This window comes from Lathyrus oleraceus, chromosome 7, assembly GCF_024323335.1.
Source record: "Lathyrus oleraceus cultivar Zhongwan6 chromosome 7, CAAS_Psat_ZW6_1.0, whole genome shotgun sequence".
Lineage (NCBI taxonomy): Eukaryota > Viridiplantae > Streptophyta > Magnoliopsida > Fabales > Fabaceae > Lathyrus > Lathyrus oleraceus.
The window spans coordinates 505,178,321-505,203,161 of NC_066585.1; the positions used below are offsets into that span (position 1 = coordinate 505,178,321).

General features: G+C 35.0%; 1 protein-coding gene, 2 non-coding genes and 1 pseudogene across 5 annotated transcripts; all 4 read right to left on the reverse strand.

The window, feature by feature from the left end:
* Nucleotides 1–7,285: 7,285 nt before the first annotated feature.
* On the reverse strand, nucleotides 7,286–7,367 carry LOC127109571 (small nucleolar RNA Z122). The gene has a single exon (XR_007796845.1). It is a non-coding gene; the product is annotated as a small nucleolar RNA Z122 (small nucleolar RNA).
* Nucleotides 7,368–7,664: 297 nt separating this feature from the next.
* LOC127109572 (small nucleolar RNA Z122) lies at nucleotides 7,665–7,746 on the reverse strand. Its single transcript, XR_007796846.1, has one exon. It is a non-coding gene; the product is annotated as a small nucleolar RNA Z122 (small nucleolar RNA).
* A 2,573-nt stretch (nucleotides 7,747–10,319) lies between these two features.
* On the reverse strand, nucleotides 10,320–16,689 carry LOC127105941 (uncharacterized protein At5g43822). 3 transcript variants are annotated; one of them, XM_051043160.1, is made up of 8 exons: nucleotides 16,445–16,689; nucleotides 14,600–14,779; nucleotides 14,359–14,477; nucleotides 13,274–13,453; nucleotides 12,800–12,856; nucleotides 10,940–11,004; nucleotides 10,698–10,755; nucleotides 10,320–10,564 (listed from the first exon to the last, which is right to left on the reverse strand). In XM_051043160.1, exons 2-7 carry the CDS (start codon nucleotides 14,729–14,731, stop codon nucleotides 10,712–10,714), a joined length of 597 nt encoding a protein of 198 aa, XP_050899117.1. In that variant the 5' UTR covers nucleotides 14,732–14,779; nucleotides 16,445–16,689; the 3' UTR covers nucleotides 10,320–10,564; nucleotides 10,698–10,711. The 3 variants fall into 3 exon arrangements, 2 of the variants coding, with proteins under 2 accessions (XP_050899117.1, XP_050899116.1); XM_051043159.1 differs by having other exon boundaries at nucleotides 10,322–10,564; nucleotides 10,940–11,007; nucleotides 16,445–16,688; XR_007795188.1 differs by lacking the exon at nucleotides 10,320–10,564 and having other exon boundaries at nucleotides 10,713–10,755; nucleotides 10,940–11,007; nucleotides 12,771–12,856.
* A 4,823-nt stretch (nucleotides 16,690–21,512) lies between these two features.
* LOC127104619 (armadillo repeat-containing protein LFR-like) lies at nucleotides 21,513–22,337 on the reverse strand (annotated as a pseudogene).
* Between the last annotated feature and the right edge of the window lie 2,504 nt (nucleotides 22,338–24,841).

Genomic DNA, 24,841 nt, shown 5'->3' on the forward strand with positions numbered 1-24,841 from the left:
GAATGGAACTACAAAAAGGAAGAATAGAACCATCATGAATATGGTGAGAAGTATGTTGAAAGGCAAGTATCTACCCAAAGAATTATGGGGAGAAATTGTGTCGACAGTAACATATATTTTAAACAGATGTCTAACGAAGAACTAGATGGAATCACGCCAGAAGAATGTTGGTCTGATATCAAGTCAAGCTTGAGTCATTTGAAAGTATTTGGATCTATAACATATAAGCATGTGCTTGATCAGTTAAGAAGAAAACTTGATGACAAGTCAAGTCAGATGATCTTAATAGGATATCATTTGACTGGGGGGTTACAAGTTGTTCGACCTAGTGAACAAGCGAGTAGTGATCAGTAGGGAGGTGATCATAAATGAGCTTAAGGAATGGTATTGGACTAAAAATGTCAAGAAAGATTCAGTGATAATCTTATGTGAAGAACCAACAAGTGAAGTTGAAAGAGAAGTTCAACAAGAAGAAGTCAGAGGTCAAGCAAGCACAAGCAGACCTCAAAGGACAAGACACATGGCTGCAAGGTTGCAAGAATGTGTGATTACATCAGATGATGTGGTCGACGATGAAGGTGAGTTGGTACAATATGCTTTCTATGCAGATATCGGACCATTCAATGCAGTTGAAGCATTGCAGGATTCGAAATGGGTGAAAGTAATGAATGGAGAAGTGGACTCCATCAAAGTCAACAATACTTGGTCATTTGTCGAATTGCCTCAAGGAAAGAAGGAAATCGATGTGAAATGGGTATACAAGATAAAGTTGAATCCCAAAGGTGAAGTAACTCGACACAAGGCAAGACTTGTGGCGAAAGGATTTCTTCAGAAGGAAGGAATCCACTTCGATGAAGTTTTCGCACTTGTTGCTAGAATCAAAACAATCATGTTGGTTGTTGGTCTAACAAACATGAACAACTGGGACATATGTCAGATGGATGTGAAATGTGAATTCCTGAATGACCCCTTAGGTGAAGAAGTTTATGTTGCACAACCAGTTGGGTTTATGAAACATGACAAAGAAAGCAAGGTATATGAGCTGCATAAAGTCATGTATGTGCTTAAGCAAGCTCTAAGAGCTTGAAATGAGAAGATAGAAAGTTTCCTAACGGAAAAGGAATTTTTGAAATGCATAATTGAGCATGCAATATATGTAAGAAGAAGCAATAATGAATTGCTTATATGATGTCTCTATATCGATGACCTGTTGATAACAGGAAGTTGCAAGAAGGAGATCGAAGACTTCAAACATGACCTAAGTGGGGAGTTTGAAATGTCAGACTTGGGAAATCTCTCATATTTCCTTGGCATCGAATTCTATAAGAGTGGTAGAGGCTTTATAATACGCCAACGAAGATATGCAGGCGAAGTACTCAATAGATTTGAGATGCAAGATTGCAACCCAACTTCGACTCCAGTTGAGTCCAGATTGCAACTGTCAAAAGACACAAATGAAAATGATGTCGATCCAACGTAGTAAAGAAGACTCATTGGATCACTTCTATACCTTTATCACACAAGTCCTGGTCTAGCATACAGTGTGGGTATGGTAAGCATATTCATGCAGAAGCCAAATGTATCACACCTAGAATCGACAAATAGGATATTAAGTTATCTGAAAGGAACTCTCAACTATAATATTCTGTTTCCTGCAGTTGATGAAGGAAAATAATGCAAGTTAGTAAGATACACCAACTCAATATGGTGTAGTGATGATGAGGAAAGAAAATCCACAACTGGTTATGTGTTTATGCTAGGTGATGCACCAGTAGCTTGAAGTTCAAGAAAGGAACCAGTAGTGACATTACCGTCGTGTGAAGCAGAATACATAATTGCTTCTATTTGTGCATTCCAAGCAACATGTATGGTGAATTTTGTCTAAGAGATTACAAGGAAGAATCACGAAGTAATTACCATGTGTCGCGGTGAAGAATCGGAGACCAAGCTATTGATTAGACTTGACTCATGAATCAAAATATCACCACCGAACTTTAATTTATCCAAGGGAAGGGGAAAAATTCAAAAATAACACAATATGTATATGCAAAGCTATAAGATTAAACTAAAGCTAAGCAAAAAGGGGGGAGATTCTAAAGGTACGGGGGGGGGGGGGGGGGGGGGTATGAAAAAGGAAGGTATTAGCATCCTAATCATCTGTAGTACTCTACAGGAACCTTTTAAATATATGTGTTTGATTTAAAATTGTTTGCTATTTTATTGGGGAGATGAGAAAAAGAACATCTTTTTATTGTTTGATGATTTGGAAAGATATTGAGTCTTATGCCTACGTACCCGTGAAGGATCAAAACCTCGTAGTTCGGGTTCAAAAGTAAGAAGGGATTTGTTGGGGTTGATTTTATGAGAAAGAGACAAATTGTCATCTTAAGGAGAAAAATCGCATTTAAACCACCACAAACATGTGGAAGATAGATATTTGCATCAAATTGAAAGAAGGGCTCTCACTTGGATATAGAATCAACAAGTATGCCACATACCTCTTCCAAATGGAAAAGAATCAATATCAATCTCAACAATGTTATGGGGTAGGAGATTTAAATCTCAACTAGGGATGACTCATGTCTAATCCTTTTATGAAAAGGTTTTAAACATGGAAAAGCCAAAGTGGCAAAAGGGTTTGAATTAAGTTTGTGTTTTTTAGGTCTTATGAAAAGATCTTCGAATATGCTTAAGTGTTTTGAAGCATTTGATTAAGAAATAAAAGGAGAAACAATGGCCTAAGTCAAAGTTTATTATGAAAGTGGTTATAAGAAGGAGAGAGGGATAGAATCCTAAGGTTTAAATTTAGGGGAACCTAAGATTGTATCTAGAAGTTTTTGGATTAAGGGGAATAAAAAGTTGTATAGAATGTAGATGAACACACACATGCAAAATGACAATAATGTCATGATTCTTTTCCCTTGGATATAAACAATAACAAGATTGAACATGCATTAATATTAAGGTACAAAATATGGCTAAGTACAATGACAATCACAAGGTGAGTGAGGTATGGATGACAATATTAATCATGGTTTTTAGGCATTGAGATAAACATAAACAAGACAACGACGAAGTTTCACATAACATCACAAGACACCACATATTGATGGTGAAGACAAAATCATGTTTGACATGGTGAAAGCATTCATTGGTACATGGTAAACACAACATGAATCAATTTAGGTCAAACATGCATCACATTATAAGTCTTAACAAAATAAACATTAGATTTGAATCAAAGTTCATGATAAGACCAAACTTAAGTGGAAACCTAATCACCTCCTAACCATTCACTCTTTTGGCTTATGTCTTATTTGTTCTTGATGTTGGAAGTTTGTATGATTAAAGCATACTCTTTTAACAAGTGAAAACAAGTGAAAACAAAAAATCATTAAACTGCCCAAATTCAAACCCACGCCCAGTAACTTAAGAAACTAGTGTTTTACCACTGGGGCGCAATGCCAATTCATGTATTCAATTACATCAATTAAAATATATATTAAAGTGACTTTTAAAATTTAAAAATGGCTCCAAACTTCATCTTCCTCATTCATCCCGTAGTCCATAGTTTCCACCATTTTCACTTATTGTTAAAACTCTAACTCTCTCAATTCTTAACGAAATCAAAAGTTTTAAAGACCAAAATTGCTTAGAATTTCGCAAGGAATCTAATGGTACTCACCAATTTCATTTATTTTTCATAAATATCCAGAAATCAAACAAAATGCATATGAACCCTAAAAATTGAATTTAAAATTAAATTCCAAACATCACCAATTAAGACCAATGATCATAGGGGTTTTGTTCCTGACATCTTGGCAAGTGTAATGGTAACAAGAATGATGCAAAATGGTGCCTTAAATCATAAATTGCAGGAATGAATACATACCTCAAAATGAAAACCGTCCTTTGAAATAGGGGTGTTCCAGATGTGATTTTATGATCTGAACAGTTTCCTTACACCTATAGGAAGGTGTTTGAATGCCTGACTTGAACTGAGAGTGTGCGGTTCTTCCTTTCCAAATCAAGTTGCAAGCTATAAAAATGTGATTTGGAAGATGATGGTAGGGCTGTTACAGAAGTTGTTCAAGTGTTTGGACAACTTCTAATGGATGTTTAGAAGTTGTTTGAAGTGTTGGTTTGGAGAAAACACAAGCGCAATGGAATTTGGAAGTTTGAGGTTTGGAGAATTGACTACAATGGAGTTTTTATGCCAATTCTGGTGTATTCAATTATGAGGCTTGTCTCTCTATTTATAGAGGTTCCATATGGTTCATGTAACTTGCATAAATCAATCTTGGTTCAATTGGAATGCTAGTTTGGTGACTTGATTTCATTTTGCACAAAAAATCATAATGGATCGTGATGAAAAGGCGGAGTGAAAGGAGGAGTTTAGAGGTACTTTTAGGATGTTGCTTCTGGTTTAGAGGTTAAGTGTGATCAGAAGAAACAAGTTAGAAGTTCAACGCAAGAGTGGTTGGAAAAGTTGGCCTTTATCAAAATGGATATGAAGCTTTTTGCAAAACCTTCCAAATATGGCATCAAGACTTGGTCAATGGCTCAATCCCTTGTGTAATGCATCAAAGGTTTGTGTAATATTCTGATTAAGGTGAGATTTAGAAGCAAGATAGCCTGTAAAACAAGATCATGTAGCTTTGACTCAATGTTACATGATGAATTTGTCATGAAAATGACCCAAAATTCAGATTTGGAGAGCCAACTTCAACTCTTCGAAACTCCTAGCTCAAATATGATAATTTCATGCTCTTGGACTTTTTGAAAATCTAAGGCCATCCTCTACAACTTTCATGTTGGGCGTTTTCCTTGAATCAATGTGGATCATGCTGAAAAGTAAGCCACTTCTTGAAGGCAGATTTGGTTGAAAATTGTTCTAAGTGTTTTAATTTTATGGTACCAACTTCATGGCTTCATAACTTGAAATCCTTGTATTTTTTGGGAATCAATCATCACAGACAAAGTTGAAGTATGAAATAAGACCTTTAATATGATAATTGGAGCAAATAAAATGGTGGGCTGGATCACAAGTTATGGCCTTGGAAAGATGGGTACTTGAACATGTATTTTTTCATAACTTAGAAAAATTTACAAAACCAAATCTTGCCCTTTTTGCAAGTAACCTCAAATTTCTTGTTTACTCTTGATCAAATGCATCCATAAACCATATTTTCATGATCCTTGAGTTGAGAAGTCCATGGTTGACCCAAAATGTCAAAAGTCAAACTTTGACTTTGCCTTAGTTGACTTTGTATCAGATGAATCCAATTCTTGCAATCTTTAATGAATAGGATCTCTTAGGCATATTAGATGATGGGAATGGATCATTTATGATGTATTTGAACCGTACTTCAAGCTTTAGGATCATGCCTTGGCTAAAAAGTCGACCAGTTGACTTTGGGTCAAAACCCTAGTTGAGGGTATCAAATGAACTCTGGCCTTGATAAATTTAAGATGGAATGATCTTGAAATTGATTTTTATCGACGGAAGTCACTTGTGATGAGGAGTTTGAAATGTTAAAACTCATGCCAAGTCTTGATTGATCAATCTTTGAAAGCTCTTGGTGCAAAACCCTAGCTTAAGACAAACAAAGTAGAAAATCTTTTTGTATTTTCAATAGGTTAATAGTGCAAAGATGCTAGATGTCATGCAAATGGTACAAATGATGGTGGCATCTTAGGGTTGAAAATTAGGGTATGACACCATGAAGATCGACAACACGTCTGCTATCAATCTGGAGAAGAACCTAATATCGCATGGACGAAACAAGCACATCAAAATAAGGTTCCATTATCTTCGAGAGCAATTAGCAAAAGCGAAGCTGAACTTAAAACAGTGCGAATAAGATTGCAGACATCATGATGAAAGAAGTGCAAGTCAAAGTGTTCAATAAATTAAGGCCTTTGATCAATATATCACATTATTAGAAAGAGAAATGTATGTGCAAATAGATTAGCCAATGTATGTTCCTTTTAGTTCATCATGATATATGATACGATTCACTTCCAATTTGTGATTTTACTAATTATTTGATGGCAACCTTCATCTCCTCACAAACTTTTTATTTCCCCTGCACCACCGGTTTGGCTTACGAGTGGATAGCAAGGCAATGTCTCACCATTTTAGTGTCTATCTCAGCCATATCAAGGGATCCTCAGGTGAACAACTCGACATTTCTATTAAGTTTGTCGACTAGCTTACGTTCTTCTTCCTTGGTGAGTGAAGTACATATATTTATCACCGAATGGGCTAAATGGCTTATTTGGACCTCATTCAAGTCCTCTGTGGGCATGAACCATTCCACCTTAACGCCTAATCTGGTATCCAAACAACCAAGGTCAACATTTGAAGCATCTAAAGGAAGGGCACCAACAAGGGTGAGCTTTTCTTTCTCGAACACCAGGCTACACTAGTAACATTCATAAGCAATTTGTTGTTCTCATTAGATCATACTCACCAACCTTTAAGACTAAATACAAGACAAAAATGATAAACCCTAGGGAATTGATGGCAAATCTCTCCAAGATGATGTTATATGATTACAAGGCATCCATAATGAGATAGCAGACGTCAATCAACTTGGAATTTGAACCCTCGCCATATGTGGTTTCCAAAGTCACGTGACCATATACATTGACGCCGTTAAGATTGAGTTATAGTTTTTTATAAACATTCCAAAATAGGACCTGAACTAAGCAACTAGGATCTATCAAGACACATTTATCCCATTTGTCATGTGCATAGTGATCACTCAAGTCAATATCATGAAGGTTGACTTTAATGGCATCCACATCTAAAAAGATGATGTTAACCCTCATTTCATATAACACCACATTTGAATCATCTAATTCTATAGAATAATTTAATTATATTGTATGAGTTTTAATTGATTGAGTTAGTAGTGGGATACATTGTACTAATCAAAAGTACATGTGCACATGTTACTTTAAGGGCATAGATACTCAAACTTTAATAAAGGGTTTATTCATGACAACGAAAAACCACTTATGAAACCTTATAACAATCATGGTCGTCCTATTTATTACTAAACATCCATCCAATTTATTCCTAATAACACACCTCAAAGACACTTTAAAAATTTACAACTATTTTATAGCCCTCACCCAAAAAGAAGTTTCCAGAAGTCATAGGCAATCCATACCAAACTCTGGGGAAGTGATTTCGGAATCGAAAACAAATATAAAATTAAAAAAAGCAGTATGAAAATATAACGATAGATTGGATATGGAAAAAGTGAGATAAATGTTTAGGATCAGACTGACGTGCAAATTATCATAATTCAGCAGAGCTAGTGCCTCTGTCGGCGATATTATCATCATTTCCCAAAATCACATATTGTAAACAAATCAAAATTTCAAAATTAAAATGGACAGTATGATTATGATAACAATGAATTATATAGGTGATGAATGAAGGGATTGAAGGTAGTGCAGCCGATGAAGGAGCAGCGTGTGAGAACAACACAATTGAACCCCTCGCCCAAAACGAAGTTTCCATAAATCATAGGCAAACCATATGGTGAGCGTGATTTCGGAATCGAAAACAAATACAAAACATATATAAAATTAAAAAAAGCAATATCAAAATATAGTAATAGATTGGATTGAAAAAAGTGAGATGAATGTTTAGGATCAGACTGACGTGCAAATTATCATAATTCAGCAGAGCTAAGGCCTCTGTCAGCGATATTATCATCATTTCCCAAAACACCGCCTATTGTAAACAATAAATCGATATTTCAAAATTAAAATGGACAACAAAATAAATCTGGAAAATATGGATATGATTCTGATAACAATGAACTGTACAGAAAATGAATGAGAGGATTGAAGGTGGCGCGGCTAGGGTTTGCGACTGATGAGGGAGCAGTGTGTGTGAGAATGAGGCAAATGGAGGCTTTAAATAAGAGGGATGATTGTGGTTGGATTGCGATAGTGGGCGAAGATTTTCGGCCCAAAAAGAGATTTTGAAATAACTGAGGAATATTATACTATGGGGTGATTTCTCTTGTACCCCTATGTTCGACCTTCCTCGCCCTTATAAAATTAAAAGATATTTTCACATTTAAGTAAAAATGTTTTTTCTTTTAGATTAAACAATATTGCATTTGAAAATTCACATGTTTTGAAAAATGTTTCAACTTGTCTTCCTACACCTTTTGAAATAAGAGGAGGGTAAGTCTTCCTCACTTTGCCCCCTTTCCACACAAAAAAAATATATACACAAATTACTTTTTGTTTTTTAATTAATATTTAAAATGTAAATTATTTTAAATATATTGTAATTGTTTGTTGTACTTTGACGAGGACTAGAAATGGTTACATGTGATTATTTGAAACATAAGAGACATATAATTGAGTTCTTAGATAAAGAGGATAATGCCGTAAGGATGTGTGATATTGATATTAAGGGTGATAAAATTTAGTAAGGGAAGAAAAAGTCTCGATAATCTACATGATAAGTTTGGGCAAGAAATTTTAGCTACCAATCTATCTAACTTTGTATTTATTCACATTTCCATCAATCTTGCATTTTATGGTAAAGAGACACTTACATTCTATGTTTCTCTTGCATGCCATGTTTCTTTTAACATGTTTTGTTTTTCTCATGTTTCATTCTATTTAGTGTGTTGTACTCATTTAGGACTATTAATTTTAGTTTGGGTTATCTAATGTCTTCTCGTTTTGTGTAGTTATGTCCTAAAGCTCACACTGAATTCATGTCATGACATGTTATATATTATTATTATATATAATTTTAGATATGTTTTTTTAGGTAATTTTTAATAATTTTCTTTTTTAGGTGGTCCGCATATGAGAAGAATTATTAAAAAACCCCTCATCATATGCTTCTAGATATCGGACGTTCTTCAATCATTTCGAGGCGGATGATGTATTATCTTCAAGATTTATACTAATAATATTTAAAGTTCATTTATAATTTTTTTAACTAATCCTTTTTTAATACTACTTTACAGGTTATATGGAAGTCCTACATTGGACTTAAAGATGAAGATTCAAGTGAAAGTGACATGTAGAGTTCAACAAGATTTTTAATTTATTTCACTTATGTTGAAATGCATCATCCAGATAGGTTTAAACTCTAATTTGGGAGTCAACAAGATTCAGATAAGTTTAAACTCTAATTTGGGAGTCAACAAGAAATTTCGGATCCATCTGGGTGCATGGAGGAATACCACAAAAATCAGACGTCATACTAATGGAAATTTTCAAATTGAAAAGACCATTATAAACAAGAGTGTCAATAATGACAAAATCGTCGCAACACCGTCTTACAAGGAGATATCATATCGACCGATTGTAAACCTAGTAGGGAATACATGGATTGGTATAGATGTGCCCACTTTGTATTTATCACAAAATAGATACATATTTGACCCTCGTAACCAACTCACAACTTCAAACTTTCAACACACTAGACTATCAACTAGCACTTACATTGAACACCCAACATTGAACACCCAACAACTTTTCAACCCAACACAACAACCTTATACCACAAGCCAACACTACCATCAACCATACACATCATTTAACCCAACCTTCTACAACACCGAATAACAAAACCCAATTTGTATCCCCTCAACAACATTCATACAATAACAAACACCATCCACCACCCACTATAACCAATACTCATTCTCATAACCTACCCCACAAGAACACAACTACCAAACACCCCAACCACAAATGTCTTTTTACCACTTACAAACCTTCACCCTAAATTCATCTCAAGATCAACAACCCTACACCCCTACATGAATAACTCAATGCCACCTACCACCCAACCAAATTGAAATAACGAGGAAACAAGATTAAGTTATGGTAGTGCGGCGATGATAAACAAATTTACTGATGATATGATCGCTGAATTTATAAATCCCAGAAATGACACAGGACCTTCTAGTCAACCAACAAATATTGATTAAATTGTAGAAGATTGACCCGAATTGGACAAACTCCTACAATTTAGAACTCACTTATGCTTTCGTTGATCGAGTCAAAATCAAGACTAGATAGGAACATAATGTACTTTTTTTAATTATATTAATGAATAAATATTCCTTTTCATTATTATTTATTTATTTATATTATTATTTTATTTATTAATTAAATATATTAATTATAACAATTATTTTTATTTTAATTATTCTAATACTTAATTAAATATAAATAACTATAATCAATTAATATTAATAAAAATTATCAATATTATATTACTTATAATTAAAACTTACTTCAATTATAATTTAAAACAAAGAAAACAAAGAAAATTTTACTTCAGTTGAGAAAACACGTTATAACATTGCCGCAGGGTTTTTCTTTTTACTTGTACAGTGCCGTCCATTTAATGGGCGGTTTCTAGTGCTGAGTTTGACCTAATAATAACTTTGATTTCATGTTGTTTGCTTGAATGCTGAGTTTGACCTAATAATAACTTTGATTTCATGTTGTTTTCTAACCGTATATACCCATAACACACCTCTTCAAGTGTAGACAAATTCTACAAAAAGAAATGTAAACGTTAGATCAACAAATTTTTAGTTATAAATTAATATTTATAATATCAATATCTTAAACATAACTTTGCAGTAGAGGACACAACAAAAGCCTCCCTGGGTATACAAAAAGCTCACCACATTAGAGGACATCAACACAAATCTTCAGCAAATATTGTATCCATCAAAAATTGAACTGCAGCCAAAATTCACAACCAAAAACAAGCTTATTAGAACTATTACACGGCAGCTCGAACTTTGTTCAAAACAACAATTATACCGCAGTTCCAATTATATTCACCAAGTGAAACTACCTCGAAAGTTTTCTTATTGCTAAATAATCAAGACATCGTCTATACCATACCAGAATTATTGCATACCTTCCTCAGTAACGATATTGGGTTGATCAACCAAGAGTTGCTGTAGGGCACCAAGATCACTAGCACTGCTGCAGTTCATGCAACACAGAATAAGATATTGACACCAACATTAATAATATTAATAAGAGCTTGAATATTATTGACAACAGACAAAAACTTAACTATTGAACAAAAGCAACTACTCAAATCTTAATCACTTAACATAGAAATTATGCTTAACCACCAAAGAAATTAACCATCAAGAGCAGAAGCTAAACACATGAGGCTTAACCACTCAAGAGACCAGAAGCCAAACACATGAGGCTTAACCACTCAAAACAGAAGCAAACAATAAACCAACCAAATTGGGATGAAAACACACCCTTTCATGCTCAAAACTGGATATCTAAAGCGTGAAAAATGCTAGCCTCTAAATAAACTGAGATCTTTACCAAAAGAAACATGTTACATCTTAATGGTGATGTGCAAGTCTTGCAATCCACTGGTGTGTGTTAGAGAGAAAGTTTCTATATGGTCGTCATAGCTGGCTTTAAGGGAGTTGTCAACTTGGAGTTGCAAAGAGATGGGGGTGAGCATGTTAGGCAGTTAGATATTTAGTTTTCCTTGCTCTGATATTGAATTTAGACGTTTGCTTGTTGGAGAATATCTTGACCTCATCCTAATTCTGCACACCCTCAAATAAATAAATTTCCAATCCCAAAATTAAATATTAGAAGTGGGTTTTAGTCCCTACAATTGCTACTGCGCTATTGCAAGAGCAGAGAACAACAAACTGAGGAAACTATAAAAAGCTAGCTTAAAGGGAGATGATTTCCCAAGTCTATAAGGAGTGCATTAGCACCTAGCCGATATGAAATCTTTACACGCCACCACAATTGGACATCAAAAGGAGTACAAAGTTCATAAGACTAAATATTTGAAGGTTGATCAACCACAAGTTGTACATCAGAATTAGAATAAAGAACAAATTTGACCTACCTCAATGCAAGAAGCTAGCTCAGAGGTAAGAAGACTGTCAGCGAAATTATAAGGAGTATTTTGGGCATAAATTTGACCAATATGGGGATACTTACAATTTAGCCATACTTACAATTTCAGCATGCAATATAAGACATCTATGGGTAGCCCAACATCAAATATATAACAGGATGTAATACAATATTAGAATTAAGAACAGGATAATTAGAATTGAGGACAACTTGTGCCTAAATCAACCCCAAACACACACCTCCTTGCCTGGGACTGGACTGTTACAGCATTAACTTTATAGAATAGGACATTTGAGGATGGCCTAACATCAAGACTAGATAGACCCCGGCACCATAAAACAATTGAGAACAAAATACTCAATGCCCCAAAGCTAGCTGGGACAACGAAGATTGTACAGATTACTATAAGGTGTGCACCACAAATTTAGTTTTGGAATTTGGTCCTATAATATTGTTTGAGGGTTTTAGTCCCTCCATTTTCTTTTATTTGGTTTTGGGTCCCTGCTATTGAGTATATCATCATCTCTATATTTTCCTTTATTTGGGTTTTAGACCATACATTGTCTATCCATCAAATGCAAATAGTCCCCATTTTTCATGAACGTCTATATAGTTTAACTATTTAAGATATTGGTTCCTAAAGGATAGAAACCTAAATGATATGAAGCTAGCTATAGAGATCTATACCCAAGAAAAATATTATACGGACCAAAACCCAAATGAATGAAAACTCTCAAAGGCCTAAAATCTTCCATAAACCAAAGTATAAAAGAATCCTAAGAAAATAGTCATATAAAAAGGAAGTATCTATAAATACAATTAGGACTTTTGAATGGTTGGACCTTATTATATAGCATGGGCATCTTCATACCTCGGCATTAAGGCTATTGATGATATTGCTGATACAATTGATGTTTTTAACAAATACCTGTTTCAAAATGAGCATTAACTATTAAAAAAAGAAGATTCAACTAGTAATTCAATTAGAATGGCTTTATTTGAAGAAAAGTCATTTAAAACTATAAAGACATTTATGTTAACAGCTATTAATGCAGAAAGTTACAAATATATTACAAAATGAAACAAAGTCTAAAGATGCTTTTTAAGTATATTACAAAGCTATATATTGATTGGTTCTTTAAAAATATCACCTTACCTAAGCGCCATAGGAGAAATGTGATTAGTATTTACCAGGTACAATAAACTTTATGTCAATCTTCCAGGTTCTTGCATTACATCATGTCATTTCATTTACAAAAGCCCATACACTAATACATTTCTGGATAGTCTAATAGCAAAAATAAGTAGGCATAAAAAAAGAAAAGTAATCAATGGTGTTCCTTACTCTGAGTAGTATATTTCATGCAGAAACAAAAGGCCGTCCAAGCAATCAATAAGTCTAGGTTTGACACCAACACGCTGCTGCAGTTGTTTCATGGTTGGGCGAGAAGAACTACCTTTGACTAGTTGTCTACCGTCACGACTAAATTTCTCAAGAGATAAGACAATACGATGGAACTCTTCCCTGAAAAAGTTCAAATTAAAATTAAACAAATAAGTCAATAAAACTAACACATACTAATCATCTCCTCAAAATATCATTAAGGTGGAAGGCCCTGTGAAGCATTATTGTGATAACAAGTCAGCTATTAATATAGCTCACAATAACAAGATAGAACAAATGAGGAAACATAACTTTTAGAACACTAAGTGAAGGATGATCCAAGCGCAAGTGGTGCAACCAAATTGCTTGATTATTTGAAGTGCTGAGAAAGGATAAGGGTGTTTTTCTTAGATTCTTAGGGAAAATCAAGGTAGTAGAGATCACTTCTTGATAAATCCATTTCAATATCTGCTAGTAAAGGCCACTAAAGAAGATAATTATAATTGCTATTCTGAAAGTAATGTTTGATAAAAGGTAAAGACAATATAAAAGCTATTCTGCATGTTGTTGTACATTTGCTGAATATCGCAGGTACTTCCAATTTTCTTACAAATAATTGTGACAACATTTTGGAAAGTTTACTTTACACGGGTAAAGATCTTTTCGATTACTATAGTTTTGTATGTAAATAACACACATTTCTAAAACATGCGACATATATTCAGTATTTATGTACCCTTTACAAACAAAACTATAGTAGTGGAACTTCCCATGTTTTGTAGCAAATGGAGAGGATCACTACTCAGTTTACACATTCATAAGAGACAAGTAGTTTCTAAAAGAAATACTTAGTGAGAAGAGTAATTTCTAAAAAGTAGCATGATGAACTGACCCATAATTTGGTAATTATTTAAAACAGATAATGATCAGTTTGAGAGATAGTAGTGACTTAGCTCGAAACATAAATACCTATCAATTATGAATATAATTTTAATTCGTCAACCATTCCAAAGTTGAAAAGATTGGAGATCAAAATAGAAACTTACAAAGTCCTTTTCATGGAAATCAAAATGGTATTCAAAGAACCAATCTGCTTTTCCAAAAGACCATCTTTAACACCAGCAACACAATTTAGAATACCATAATTGCTCGATTTTTGAAGCACCTGCCAGCAACCACATCAGTTACTTTAAGATCCCTAGTAATTTAATAACTATAACACTGTCCATATCAAGTTCAAAGAAGCAAATGAGATAAAAAACTATCTACATGGAAAAGTCAAATCACCTGCAACCTATCCAAAATATGGGAAGCATTCCTAAACTGTGAAGTTAAGCGAGATTGAAGATCATTCCACTGATTCATTTCTTCCCTAACTTTTTGGAATTTTGACTGAAATTTTTTCACCATCATGTCCATTTTCAAGGTCTTAAACGACCAGTCAGATGCCAGCAGCAAGCCTCAGATCTTATATAAAGGAAAAAGTCATTACTCATTATTAGTTATGGCTACGGACATGGTTTTATCACCATTCCTAAATCAACATTATAAGGAACTAAGAAGGTTTTGGTAAACAGAACGTAGAAAAACAGCAGAATCAAAGGCAAATAAAACAGATTTTTTTAAAAACGACCCGTCAAACTGATCACTAGTTTGAATCAGTGTTGTCAAAAAATATGTCATGGTCATGGCAGCACCATGGTGAATATTTTGACAACAGCCATAACCAATTTGTGAAGGATGGGGCGCCACGGCTGCTTAAAATGGCAGAATTTTGGCTTTCCATCATCTGTTATCGATAGCACTGGTTAAAAGTGGTTAAAGAATCAGTTTGGCCTAATGAAACAAACTTGGTTACAGTTCAGTTAAACAAGAAAAACTGAATTTATGCGGTTATGCCTAAAGTTGGTTCATCATACAACATTATTATAGGGACATTACATTCACACAGTAAAATTACATATTAAATAACTTCAGACAATAGCCACTTTGAATAGTTATTATGTACCCAAAGAATTAAAGTATAGATTAAAAAATAACAGAGTATGGATGGGTAAGTTATAAAAGAGGAATTTTAATGGTAAGATTAGTAACTAAATGCTCTATGCTTAACAGGATAGAAGACTTCCACCAAGAACAACAGCTTCACTAAAATTAGAAGGTAAGACACCAACCATAATAATTGTTTTTAAACTAATGAATTTCCTGACTCTAAACTAAAGTTACAGCAAGTATGCTTACATATGTGTTGGTCAAATTGCTGTCATCCGACCAATAGCATTAAGTTCACAAAATGTATGGAAAGGAGGACAGTATCTACACAATCCAAATCTATAATGTTTTACAATGGTTTAAAGGAGTTAAAACAATAAAATTTATCTATAATGTTTTGTAACGAAATGATTCATCTAAGTCCATGCACACCATTTGTGTTTAAACTCCATCATAGGGTAAAATTCAGTCAAATGTTATTACAGACTCCTACAAAGAAAATTAAACCACATTGAAAGTGCTAAATTGTACTCATCCTCTACTTCTACCCAGAACTTGCCAACATTTTGTAGGAATTAACCAACTACATTCATAAAACTCTATTCATAATTCTCTAGATCCTCATATTGTACGCTAGAATCATCGAACTCACCATCATGATTTCACTAAAAGCCAAGCACTTCAACTACTTAAGATGGAACACCTACAACTAAAGCATACTATAAGATGGGACATACTATAGAATAATATTAGTAACACATTGGTGAATTAATATGGTAGCATATATAGATCAGTACCTCCAAACTCAAAAAGCAATGTGGTTAACAGCACAGTCCATTACTAGAGCAATATCAGGATAAAAAGTGCGGCTCTATGGTAAAATAAAACAGAAACATTATCTAAACCCATCAATGTGATTCTCTTCTCTTAGCTCCAACAACATTCTTAATCAAACACAAACTAACATTTATGAACCTCAATGAGGCATTTTCACAAACAGCTTGTGAGTGCATATATTAAACATTTCTATTTTTTTTCATATAACATGAAGATTTATAACTATGAATTCAAATGAGATGAAGAATGAATGTTGGTTTTGGAAAAATTAGAGATTAAAGAGAGATGGAGAGAGAAGAGTACCTCGGTTGAAGAAAAATAGAACTGTAAAGGAGATTACACGATTAGGCGGAGTGGGGTTGACGGAAGCGGAATGGGGTTGACGGAAGCGGAATGGGGTTGACGGCGGTGAAATGGGTTGACGGCGGCGAAATGGCTGCGCTAGTCGTTGTTGCTGCTTAACGGAAAGAGAGTTTGCTGAATGAGAAAGAGAAAGAGAAAGAGTAATGTAGCTGAATTTTTTTGGAACAAAACGAGCACCTGTAAAAAAATATACATTAAAGAGAAGCTTAAAATTAGGGAATAATTATTTTTCTTACCTTAAATATTTACTTGTGCACCTGAAAAAAATCAAAATCACCTCCAAAATTCTGAAATATATTTATATATCCAATCTCATTTACACATAATTCATTCATTTTTTTTGAGTGAGGTCATAAGGTTATAACAAAAATATAATTTAGATAGGTATCTTCATTTTGTGGATATATATTTCTGAAATTCATTGAACTATGATTAAAAATGTAAAAATAAAGATAAATTAACATCGATAATTGTTATGACATACGTAAAAAAGGAAACATTACATAAATAATCGTTAAAGTAAATCGAATAATACATTTTATCATCAAATAAGACGTTTCAACATCTTCAGAATATTTTTGGTTGATCTCGCAATCTTCGTATCCAACTTGATTAGATCTTTTGTTTTGTAATGGTGAAATATACTCCACAGAACCCTTAAATATTCATTCGTCTTCAACTCATACTCGCATAACTGAATCTTTCCTTCATTATCAATCGACGATGAACGATACTCGAGCTTCACAATTCTTTGATTATTTTAGTATTATAGGAGATTCTCTATCGTGAATTTCATATCTATAAGAGAGGTGTACTCTATGGCCTTAAATTCAAGTGAGACATTCGCGTTGTTGAAGTATACATTTGCAACATACAATATAGGTTGATTATGGTGTGATGTGGTTTTGTTAAAAAGATGAGATGATAGACTCATATTTATACAAGTTTTAGGCCAATATGGAACTTAGAAATTCAATTTTGTCTAAAGGGATATTCTAGAATACGAAGGAGATTGCATTATTGGATTGTCACTTAGTGTTGGTTTGATTTTCTTAGGAGAATATTTTATTTTTATCGATTGAGACGCTGGTTTCAAATATGTGATTTTTGGATAAGCAATCTTCCTCATTTACTCTTTGATGTGGAGTTTCATATTGTCATCGACTTTCAAAACTCTTTAGTATCACTTCTGATTTGGTCAAGATAAAAGTATTTGATCTATCGTCCTTCATCACACCATTATCATCAAATCTGAGCCTTTTCCAATTAGTACAAACCTCATCCATATGTATTGGGCTATCATGTTTTCAGCTTTTTTGAAATTAGACAAGCACGTGAGAGACCATGCATTTTCCTAAGTGTTCAACCATACTTTGAGCTATCGGAACCTACATTCTCAGTTTGTTTGGCTTCGTGAAAAATAAAATTCAATCCTGCTCGATATATTGTCGACCAACTGTGAATATATTGTTATCTTTGAATCTGTGCTCTAACACTATGATGATGCAATCAAATGGTGTATGTATCTCATTATGCTGATTTTGAATCATTTTGTTAACAGAGTCTTAATCTCTACACAAATCACACTTATTATTTTCCAACCAATTATTCATTATAGCATGGTGTCGCACCTCGAAAAAATGGGGATATGACTTCAAAGCGAAGCGCGATCGCACGCTCGCAATGATGGACTGAACAGAGTCGCCACCGAACTTTATTTATTCCTAAAAAGGAAAGGGGAAATATCGATAAAACCCAAGACAAAAGAAAGGATAAGATATGGTCATCGCAACCGATATCAGGGTTCGAGAGTCGATTACGCAAGGGGAAGGTATTAGCACCCCTCACGTCCGTTGTACTCAACGGGAACCATTAGGTCAGTTGTGTGCATTAGTGTTAGTTAAAATATTAGGCTTTTCAAATTATTAGGTGGGAAAGAAAGAATAGAAGAGAGAAGAAATGTTTTTGGATTTTTGACGAAGGACTAAACCTAAGTTTTTTATTAGTGGGCCTGACAAGATTTATAAATCCTGCTCCTACGTATCTCAAAAGAGAAATCAAGGCTTACGTAGTTCTGGGTAGAAAAATGTTTGTTTGTTGGTCGATTTTAGCGAAAGCTATATTGTATTAATCGACAAAAACATCGTTTTACCCAAAATAGATGAGGAGTGAACGCATACCACACATCGAACGGATTTATAAATCTACATTCGGAAAAGCGTCATTTATCTCTACTCAACAATCGTGGCCGAAACATTGTTTTGTATCTCTTAAGACAATATATCTTTCATTTATGAAAAAGGTTTTTTGATTAATCGCACGGCGGCGAGAAAGAGTTTGATTGGTTGGATGTATTTTGAGTGATGGCGAGAACTTGGATGAGCGAGATATACATCTCGAATCCTAGCCTCAGGAGTGCACGGTATACACCATGTTCCATTTCCATCTTTATTGAAAGAGTTTAAGATAGGAATTAAGTATTTTGGAATTTGATTGAGAAAGGGTTTGAAGAAACCGCATTGACAATTTTAGGCGATGGCGAGAGTTAAGATTGGCGAGGCATACGTCTCGAATCTTAACCTCAGGAGTGCATGGTATACACCATGTTCCATTTCCACCTTTATTGAGAAAGTGTTAAATAAGAATTAGGTATTTTGAGTTTTGTTGTGAAAATGACTTGACCTAGATCAAGTATTGATGGACGTTTAAGAGAAATTTGAATGAGTGTTTGAAAGAAAACAAAGTGGATAAACTTGGATGATGGCGAGAGCTAGGATTGGCGAGATATACATCTCGAATCCTAGTCTCAGGAGTGCGTGGTATACACCACGTTCCACTTCCATCTTTATTGAAAAGGTCTTAATTATGAATTAATATTTTTGAGTTTTTGATTATGAAAAATGGCTTGACGTTGGATCAAGCATTTGATGAAGTTTTTTTTGAAATGGGATGGAATAGGAGGGAGAAATGAGTTGATTTGTTTATTGAGAAAATACTCGACGTCGGATCGAGTCATATTTTTGTATTTTTTGAAATTGTTGATTTTACTCTTGTGTTAGTATCTAACTAAACAGTCAAGTAAATAAAGAAATAAAACAATACAAGATTATTACACATCGGGGGAGTGGGGTACATCTTGTTAAATGGGGATTAAAAAATCATGAAACAATTAAATCGGGCCCAAACAACAAATAATGCAATGCATGAGTGTAAGTGCAAGAGAACCGGCTAATTGTAAGAAAGCCCAAGAGTAAGCTATGTGAGGTTGATGGCGATGCTTAAAAAAGCAATCGACTTACAAGGGTGTGGAAATGGGCTCGATATTGAATCGAGAAAAGAAATGATTTTTATAGTTTTAAAATGGTTTTGCATGCATGACGAATTTAATAAAGAAACATGGACATAAAAAAAATATTAAAAGAAACAAAATGCTAAAAGACAATAAAATACTAAAAAAATAAAATGCTAAAAGAAAATGAAATACTAAAAAAGTGCTACATACGAGTATTGAACCCACTCCTCTTGAGACTATGGAAACCACCCCTCTCCACCAGGCCACTTATGACTAGTTGTTACTTTGATGTTAGATTGGATAAATAAACTAAAGTGGACTAAAATTAGAATTAAACTAAAAAAAAAACTAATAAAAAACTGTTAGACTAACCTAATTAAACCCAGTCGTTCGGCTGTTGGGTTTACAATGGGAAAGTGAATTGAAAAGGAGGAAATAAATTGAAAATATAAACAAACATTTATTAACTAAATACCTAGGGAAATTAAATGGATTTTAATAGTTTTTTTAAAATGGATTATTCTATCTAAAATAAATTAGAGAAAAAAATTGAAAAAAAGAAAAGAAAACAGACTTCATCGTCTAGCTCTCTCGCTCTTCTTCTCCCAATCTCACTCACAATCTTACCCTCGCGTCTCTCACAATCTCGCGAGTTCTCAACCTCACTCACAAAATCGTTCTCTCCAACTCACGTCTCTCTCATCATAATCCTCCCTCAAACACGCGTTTCTCCTAATCGCTTCTGAATCGTACAAAAAATCACAGGCTGAAGCAAAAGAGAGCTCACCTCCGGCGGTGACCACGACAACGATGAAGCTCACAGGTTTGTCCTTAATTTGGTGATTAGGGTTTCTATCGTTTATGGTCGCCTCCCTTTTTCGTTTTTCGAATTCTCCTCCCCTTTTCTGTTGTTCTCCCCCCTATTTATCCCTCATGAATTAGGGTTTGAATATGTGTCTTTGGTGTTACAGGAAGTTACTCTGCGAAGCTCCTTTCGTGCTCAGAAATTGGAGTGGCCCTTTTTGATGCTAGAATCGGAACGGTAATCTGAGCATGAACTTTTTCCTTGAATTTTGTCTTAATTCCAAATTGGGGATTTTCTGGATTTTTGCATCTTTTACTAATTAATTTGTTCTTTTTACTGCAGTGAAAATTGGTTAACGCAGGAATGGCTGAGGTTGAGGTTCAAGGTGAGTAGTGCTACGATGGTGGTTGAGTTATGGTTGTTCTGTTAGAGTTTACATGGGCGACCAAAGCTTGAGTGGTTGTGTGGCACACCAGGAGCTCATTCAAAGTGCTTGACAGCCTTCCGAGCATTTTTGGGACCTCTAAGAAGAACCGTGTCTTGGCCTGGAGGAGCTTAAATGGCCAGCTGATCAAAAGTAAGGTACTCCCCACCAGCCTTCACAATTCTAACTCTGGCAGTTTCTGTGAACCTTAAAGCAGTTACTTTGATTGCAGGCACTTCATAAACGCGAATATCGTTGGTCACAGCCCCCCCACAACTACAGCAATCTTACCCTCGTTTCCCTTCATGTGGCGAATCAACCTGGAGCCCTCCGAGCAAGGAAACGGTAAAGCTTGACGAGAAGCTTGAGATAGATATCATCAGATTTTGGTGTGGTTCCTTTTGTCTTCTTGGACTTGCCCCCGGCCTTCAAATCGATACCCATTGTGGATGGAGCTTCTTGCTGCTGCGAGTGAAAAGGGGATGGATAGAAGTTACATGCCCCAGATGCCACGAGCTGTTGCCACTTTGTTACTTGGTCGAGATGTTAGTTCATACAATATCCTCGCAAACGTGTCAGAATATTTGCTATCTGTGAAAAGTATCTCAGAAAAAGCATTCTCATAGGCTAGCAACAAAATTCTGTTTTGTGGCTCAGAAACAAGACTCTCTAATATCATGGCAGCTTTCCGACAAACTTCTGGAACAGGATGTGGTGTCTTAATTACTTTGAGCAATCGATCTATTGCCCATCGCTCACTAGCAATCTTCAACCTGCAATCCATATTAACTTCAGCAAGGTTATAGAGTGCACCTATAGCAGCTGCCTGAGCATCAATTGCCGGTAAGCTGATAAGGTCAATCAAACGTTTGTGTATCTGTGGAAAAAAATGATAGCAAGAAAGGTTCGTTGTCAGGATTAATGATCAATCGGCCAAGTAACTCAGCAGCAGCACAATGCCAGGCTTTGACAGGAGAATTCAATATCCCCATGATGACCTGAACTGCACGTTTCTCTCTATTGTATGATCTTCAATGCATTGGAAGGCTGTTGGTTTATTAATTTATGCTGGCTGTTGTACTGCTGTTATGTTAATTATTGTTTGTTGCAGGTGAACAAATGGTGCTCTGTTCAAACGCATCTTCCTTAAATGGCTGATAGAAATAAGGCAAGCAGTACTCGCATTTCTATCCAACTTCAGGTGCTTTAAAGCAGACCTTCTTTGGGTGCAACGAAGTATAAATATTTCAGTCTTCAGTCTTTCCACTTGGCTATCTCGGTCCTTCAGGGGAATGGACGGAACCCAGTCCATTTTCATTGGTTTCATGGGAATTATCTCTTCAGCCTCTCTCTGAACGGAGTTAATCCCAATTTATCAGATGGTGGAAAAGGTGAGACAACAGCTACAACAACCGGAATGCAGATAACTTTGTTTTCCTGTTTGTGCATAAGACCAGTAACAACTGCCAAATCCAAGGTTGAAAATGCAACACCCTTCCGTGATGATAACAATGAAGACCATTGTAGGAACTTCACAGAGTCTGAGACAACCACAAAAACCCAAGATAGAACTACTGCAAGAAGTTTTATTGGTCGCCGAGTATCCTGTAGCTTTAGATCACTGAAAGTATCATCGGCTATGTGTTTGTCTAACAATGCATCCTTGTCGTCAACCGAAGCATAACAATTAACACTCCATTATAGCTTCTGCTGTGGGGAACCAAACAATTATCAGCAGTTACGGTGAGTTTTTTTCGATGCTGTCATGTTCTTTCCAATTTGCTATTGTGGCTTTTGTAAATGAAACAGGGACTGCTGTGATATTGCAGGTTTCTTTGGAAATGAAGAGTGGTTTCCCCTTGGCAAGCCTGGCTGCTTCAAAGATAGTGAGGGAAATAGCCAACAGATGGTTCAGATGGTTATCCGGCAATGTACCATACTCTTGCAGGTGGTTACGGGATGCTAGCTTTAGAGTTTCCGTGACTTGCGTTTTGCTTACCTTGCATCGCCGTTTACTGCAGCTGGCTCGTGTTGATGCTGCTAGCTGGAACAGTTTTGGATACTTGGTACATAGCAACTTTTTGCATTTGGCTTGTATGCCGTCTCCCACTGTTTTGGGTTGTTGTGTTGCTGCTTTTGCTTTTCATTCACTTTCCAATTGTTATTTTATTTATCTGATTTGGACATGTACGCTATTTGGATAGTTAATGGCTAATTCTAATGTGAAATTGGACATAAACTTAAGTAAATGAGTTTTGGTTTGTATAGTTAAAATGGGTTATTGGATTAAAAAAAAAAGGATTTAATTGTGGGTTCAAAGAGTTTGGATATTTGATTATAAAATGGATATGGATTTTTAGGAATAATCCAAGATTAATTTAAATATCAATTTAAATAATAATAACAAATCAGCAAAAATCAAATTAAAATCAAATTAATCTATAATTCGTTAAAATTACTTTGATATCAACTCTAATATTCATTTGGAAATTAAAATCAATTAGAGTTTGATTCATTAGTAAAATAAACAATTAAGATTAAATTGAAATTTGGAATTAAACTTAATTCGAAATTAAAATCAAATTAAAATTAAAAAAAGTCAAATAATTAAAATTCATTTTATAATCAAAAACACCATGATCAAGAAGCTAGATAATGACCAATGTCTATCAATAAAAAAATGGATTTGGCGATGAATGTATGCAAATGAACTTTAGGCCAAACGCCTAAGTGAAAAAGAAAAAATGAAAAAAAATTCAGGACCAAAATCGGGGTATGACAGTTGCCCCTATTTAAACGTCTTCAACTAGAGAATATGAAGCAGGACACTCTTCATATGATCATAGTGGGAGATGGTTAAATACTAAGAAGACCCGGATTTTGATCCTGAATCCCTATGACATGATGTGATATGATATGATATGATATGACATGATATGATATGCATGACATGATATGCGTGGATGCATGATTTTTTTTTAATTTTCTTCCCTGCTAGGGATATGGTGGACCCTTGACAGGGGATGCTACAAGATAGACCAATCTGTGGGGAATACTGATGATCCCAGGGAGACAGACAAATGGGGTAAAACCAAACTTGCTGGAGAAACAGTCCTGCTGGAGAATCAGACACACACTGGGGAGTATTCAAAGTGAGATTTGATAAACGACACTTAGAATACAAGGGATTTCGGTAGTAAGTTCACACATGACTTACTAAACCCGAATAAAGGAAAAGATGCTACAACAGGTTCATATACAACAAACAGGTTCATATATGACCTGACAATGCTGGGGAATAACCATGGAGAATAACTCTTCAGAGCAGGTTCATATATGACCTGACACCGGAATAAGGGTTCAACGACAGGTTCATATATGACCTGAATAGTATTGAACAAAAGTTGGAAAAACTCTTCAGAGCAGGTTCAAATATGACCGGACCCCGGAATAAAAGCTCAACAACAGGTTCATACATGACCTGAATAGTATTGAACAAAAATTGGAAAAACTCTTCAGAGCAGGTTCAAATATGACCGGACCCCGGAATAAAAGCTCAACAACAGGTTCATACATGACCTGAATAGTATTGAACAAAAATTGGAAAAACTCTTCAGAGCAGGTTCAAATATGACCGGACCCCGGAATAAAAGCTCAACAACAGGTTCATACATGACCTGAATGGTATTGAACAAAAATTGGAAAAACTCTTCAGAGCAGGTTCAAGTATGACCTGACCCCAGAATAAAGCTCAACAACAGGTTCATATATGACCTGAATAGTATTGAACAAGAATTGGAAAAACTCTTCAGAGCA

Bases quoted from the DNA above. Each gene is read 5' to 3' on its own strand.
- LOC127105941 (XM_051043159.1), bottom strand. From the start codon at position 14,731: ATGGACATGATGGTGAAAAAATTTCAGTCAAAATTCCAAAAAGTTAGG. The intron at 14,478-14,599 runs GTGATTTGACTT...GGTTGCTGGCAG, and splicing joins ATATTTTGGATAGGTTGCAG to GTGCTTCAAAAATCGAGCAA. The intron at 11,008-12,799 runs GTATGAAGATGC...CATGAACTGCAG, and splicing joins TCAATAGCCTTAATGCCGAG to CAGTGCTAGTGATCTTGGTG.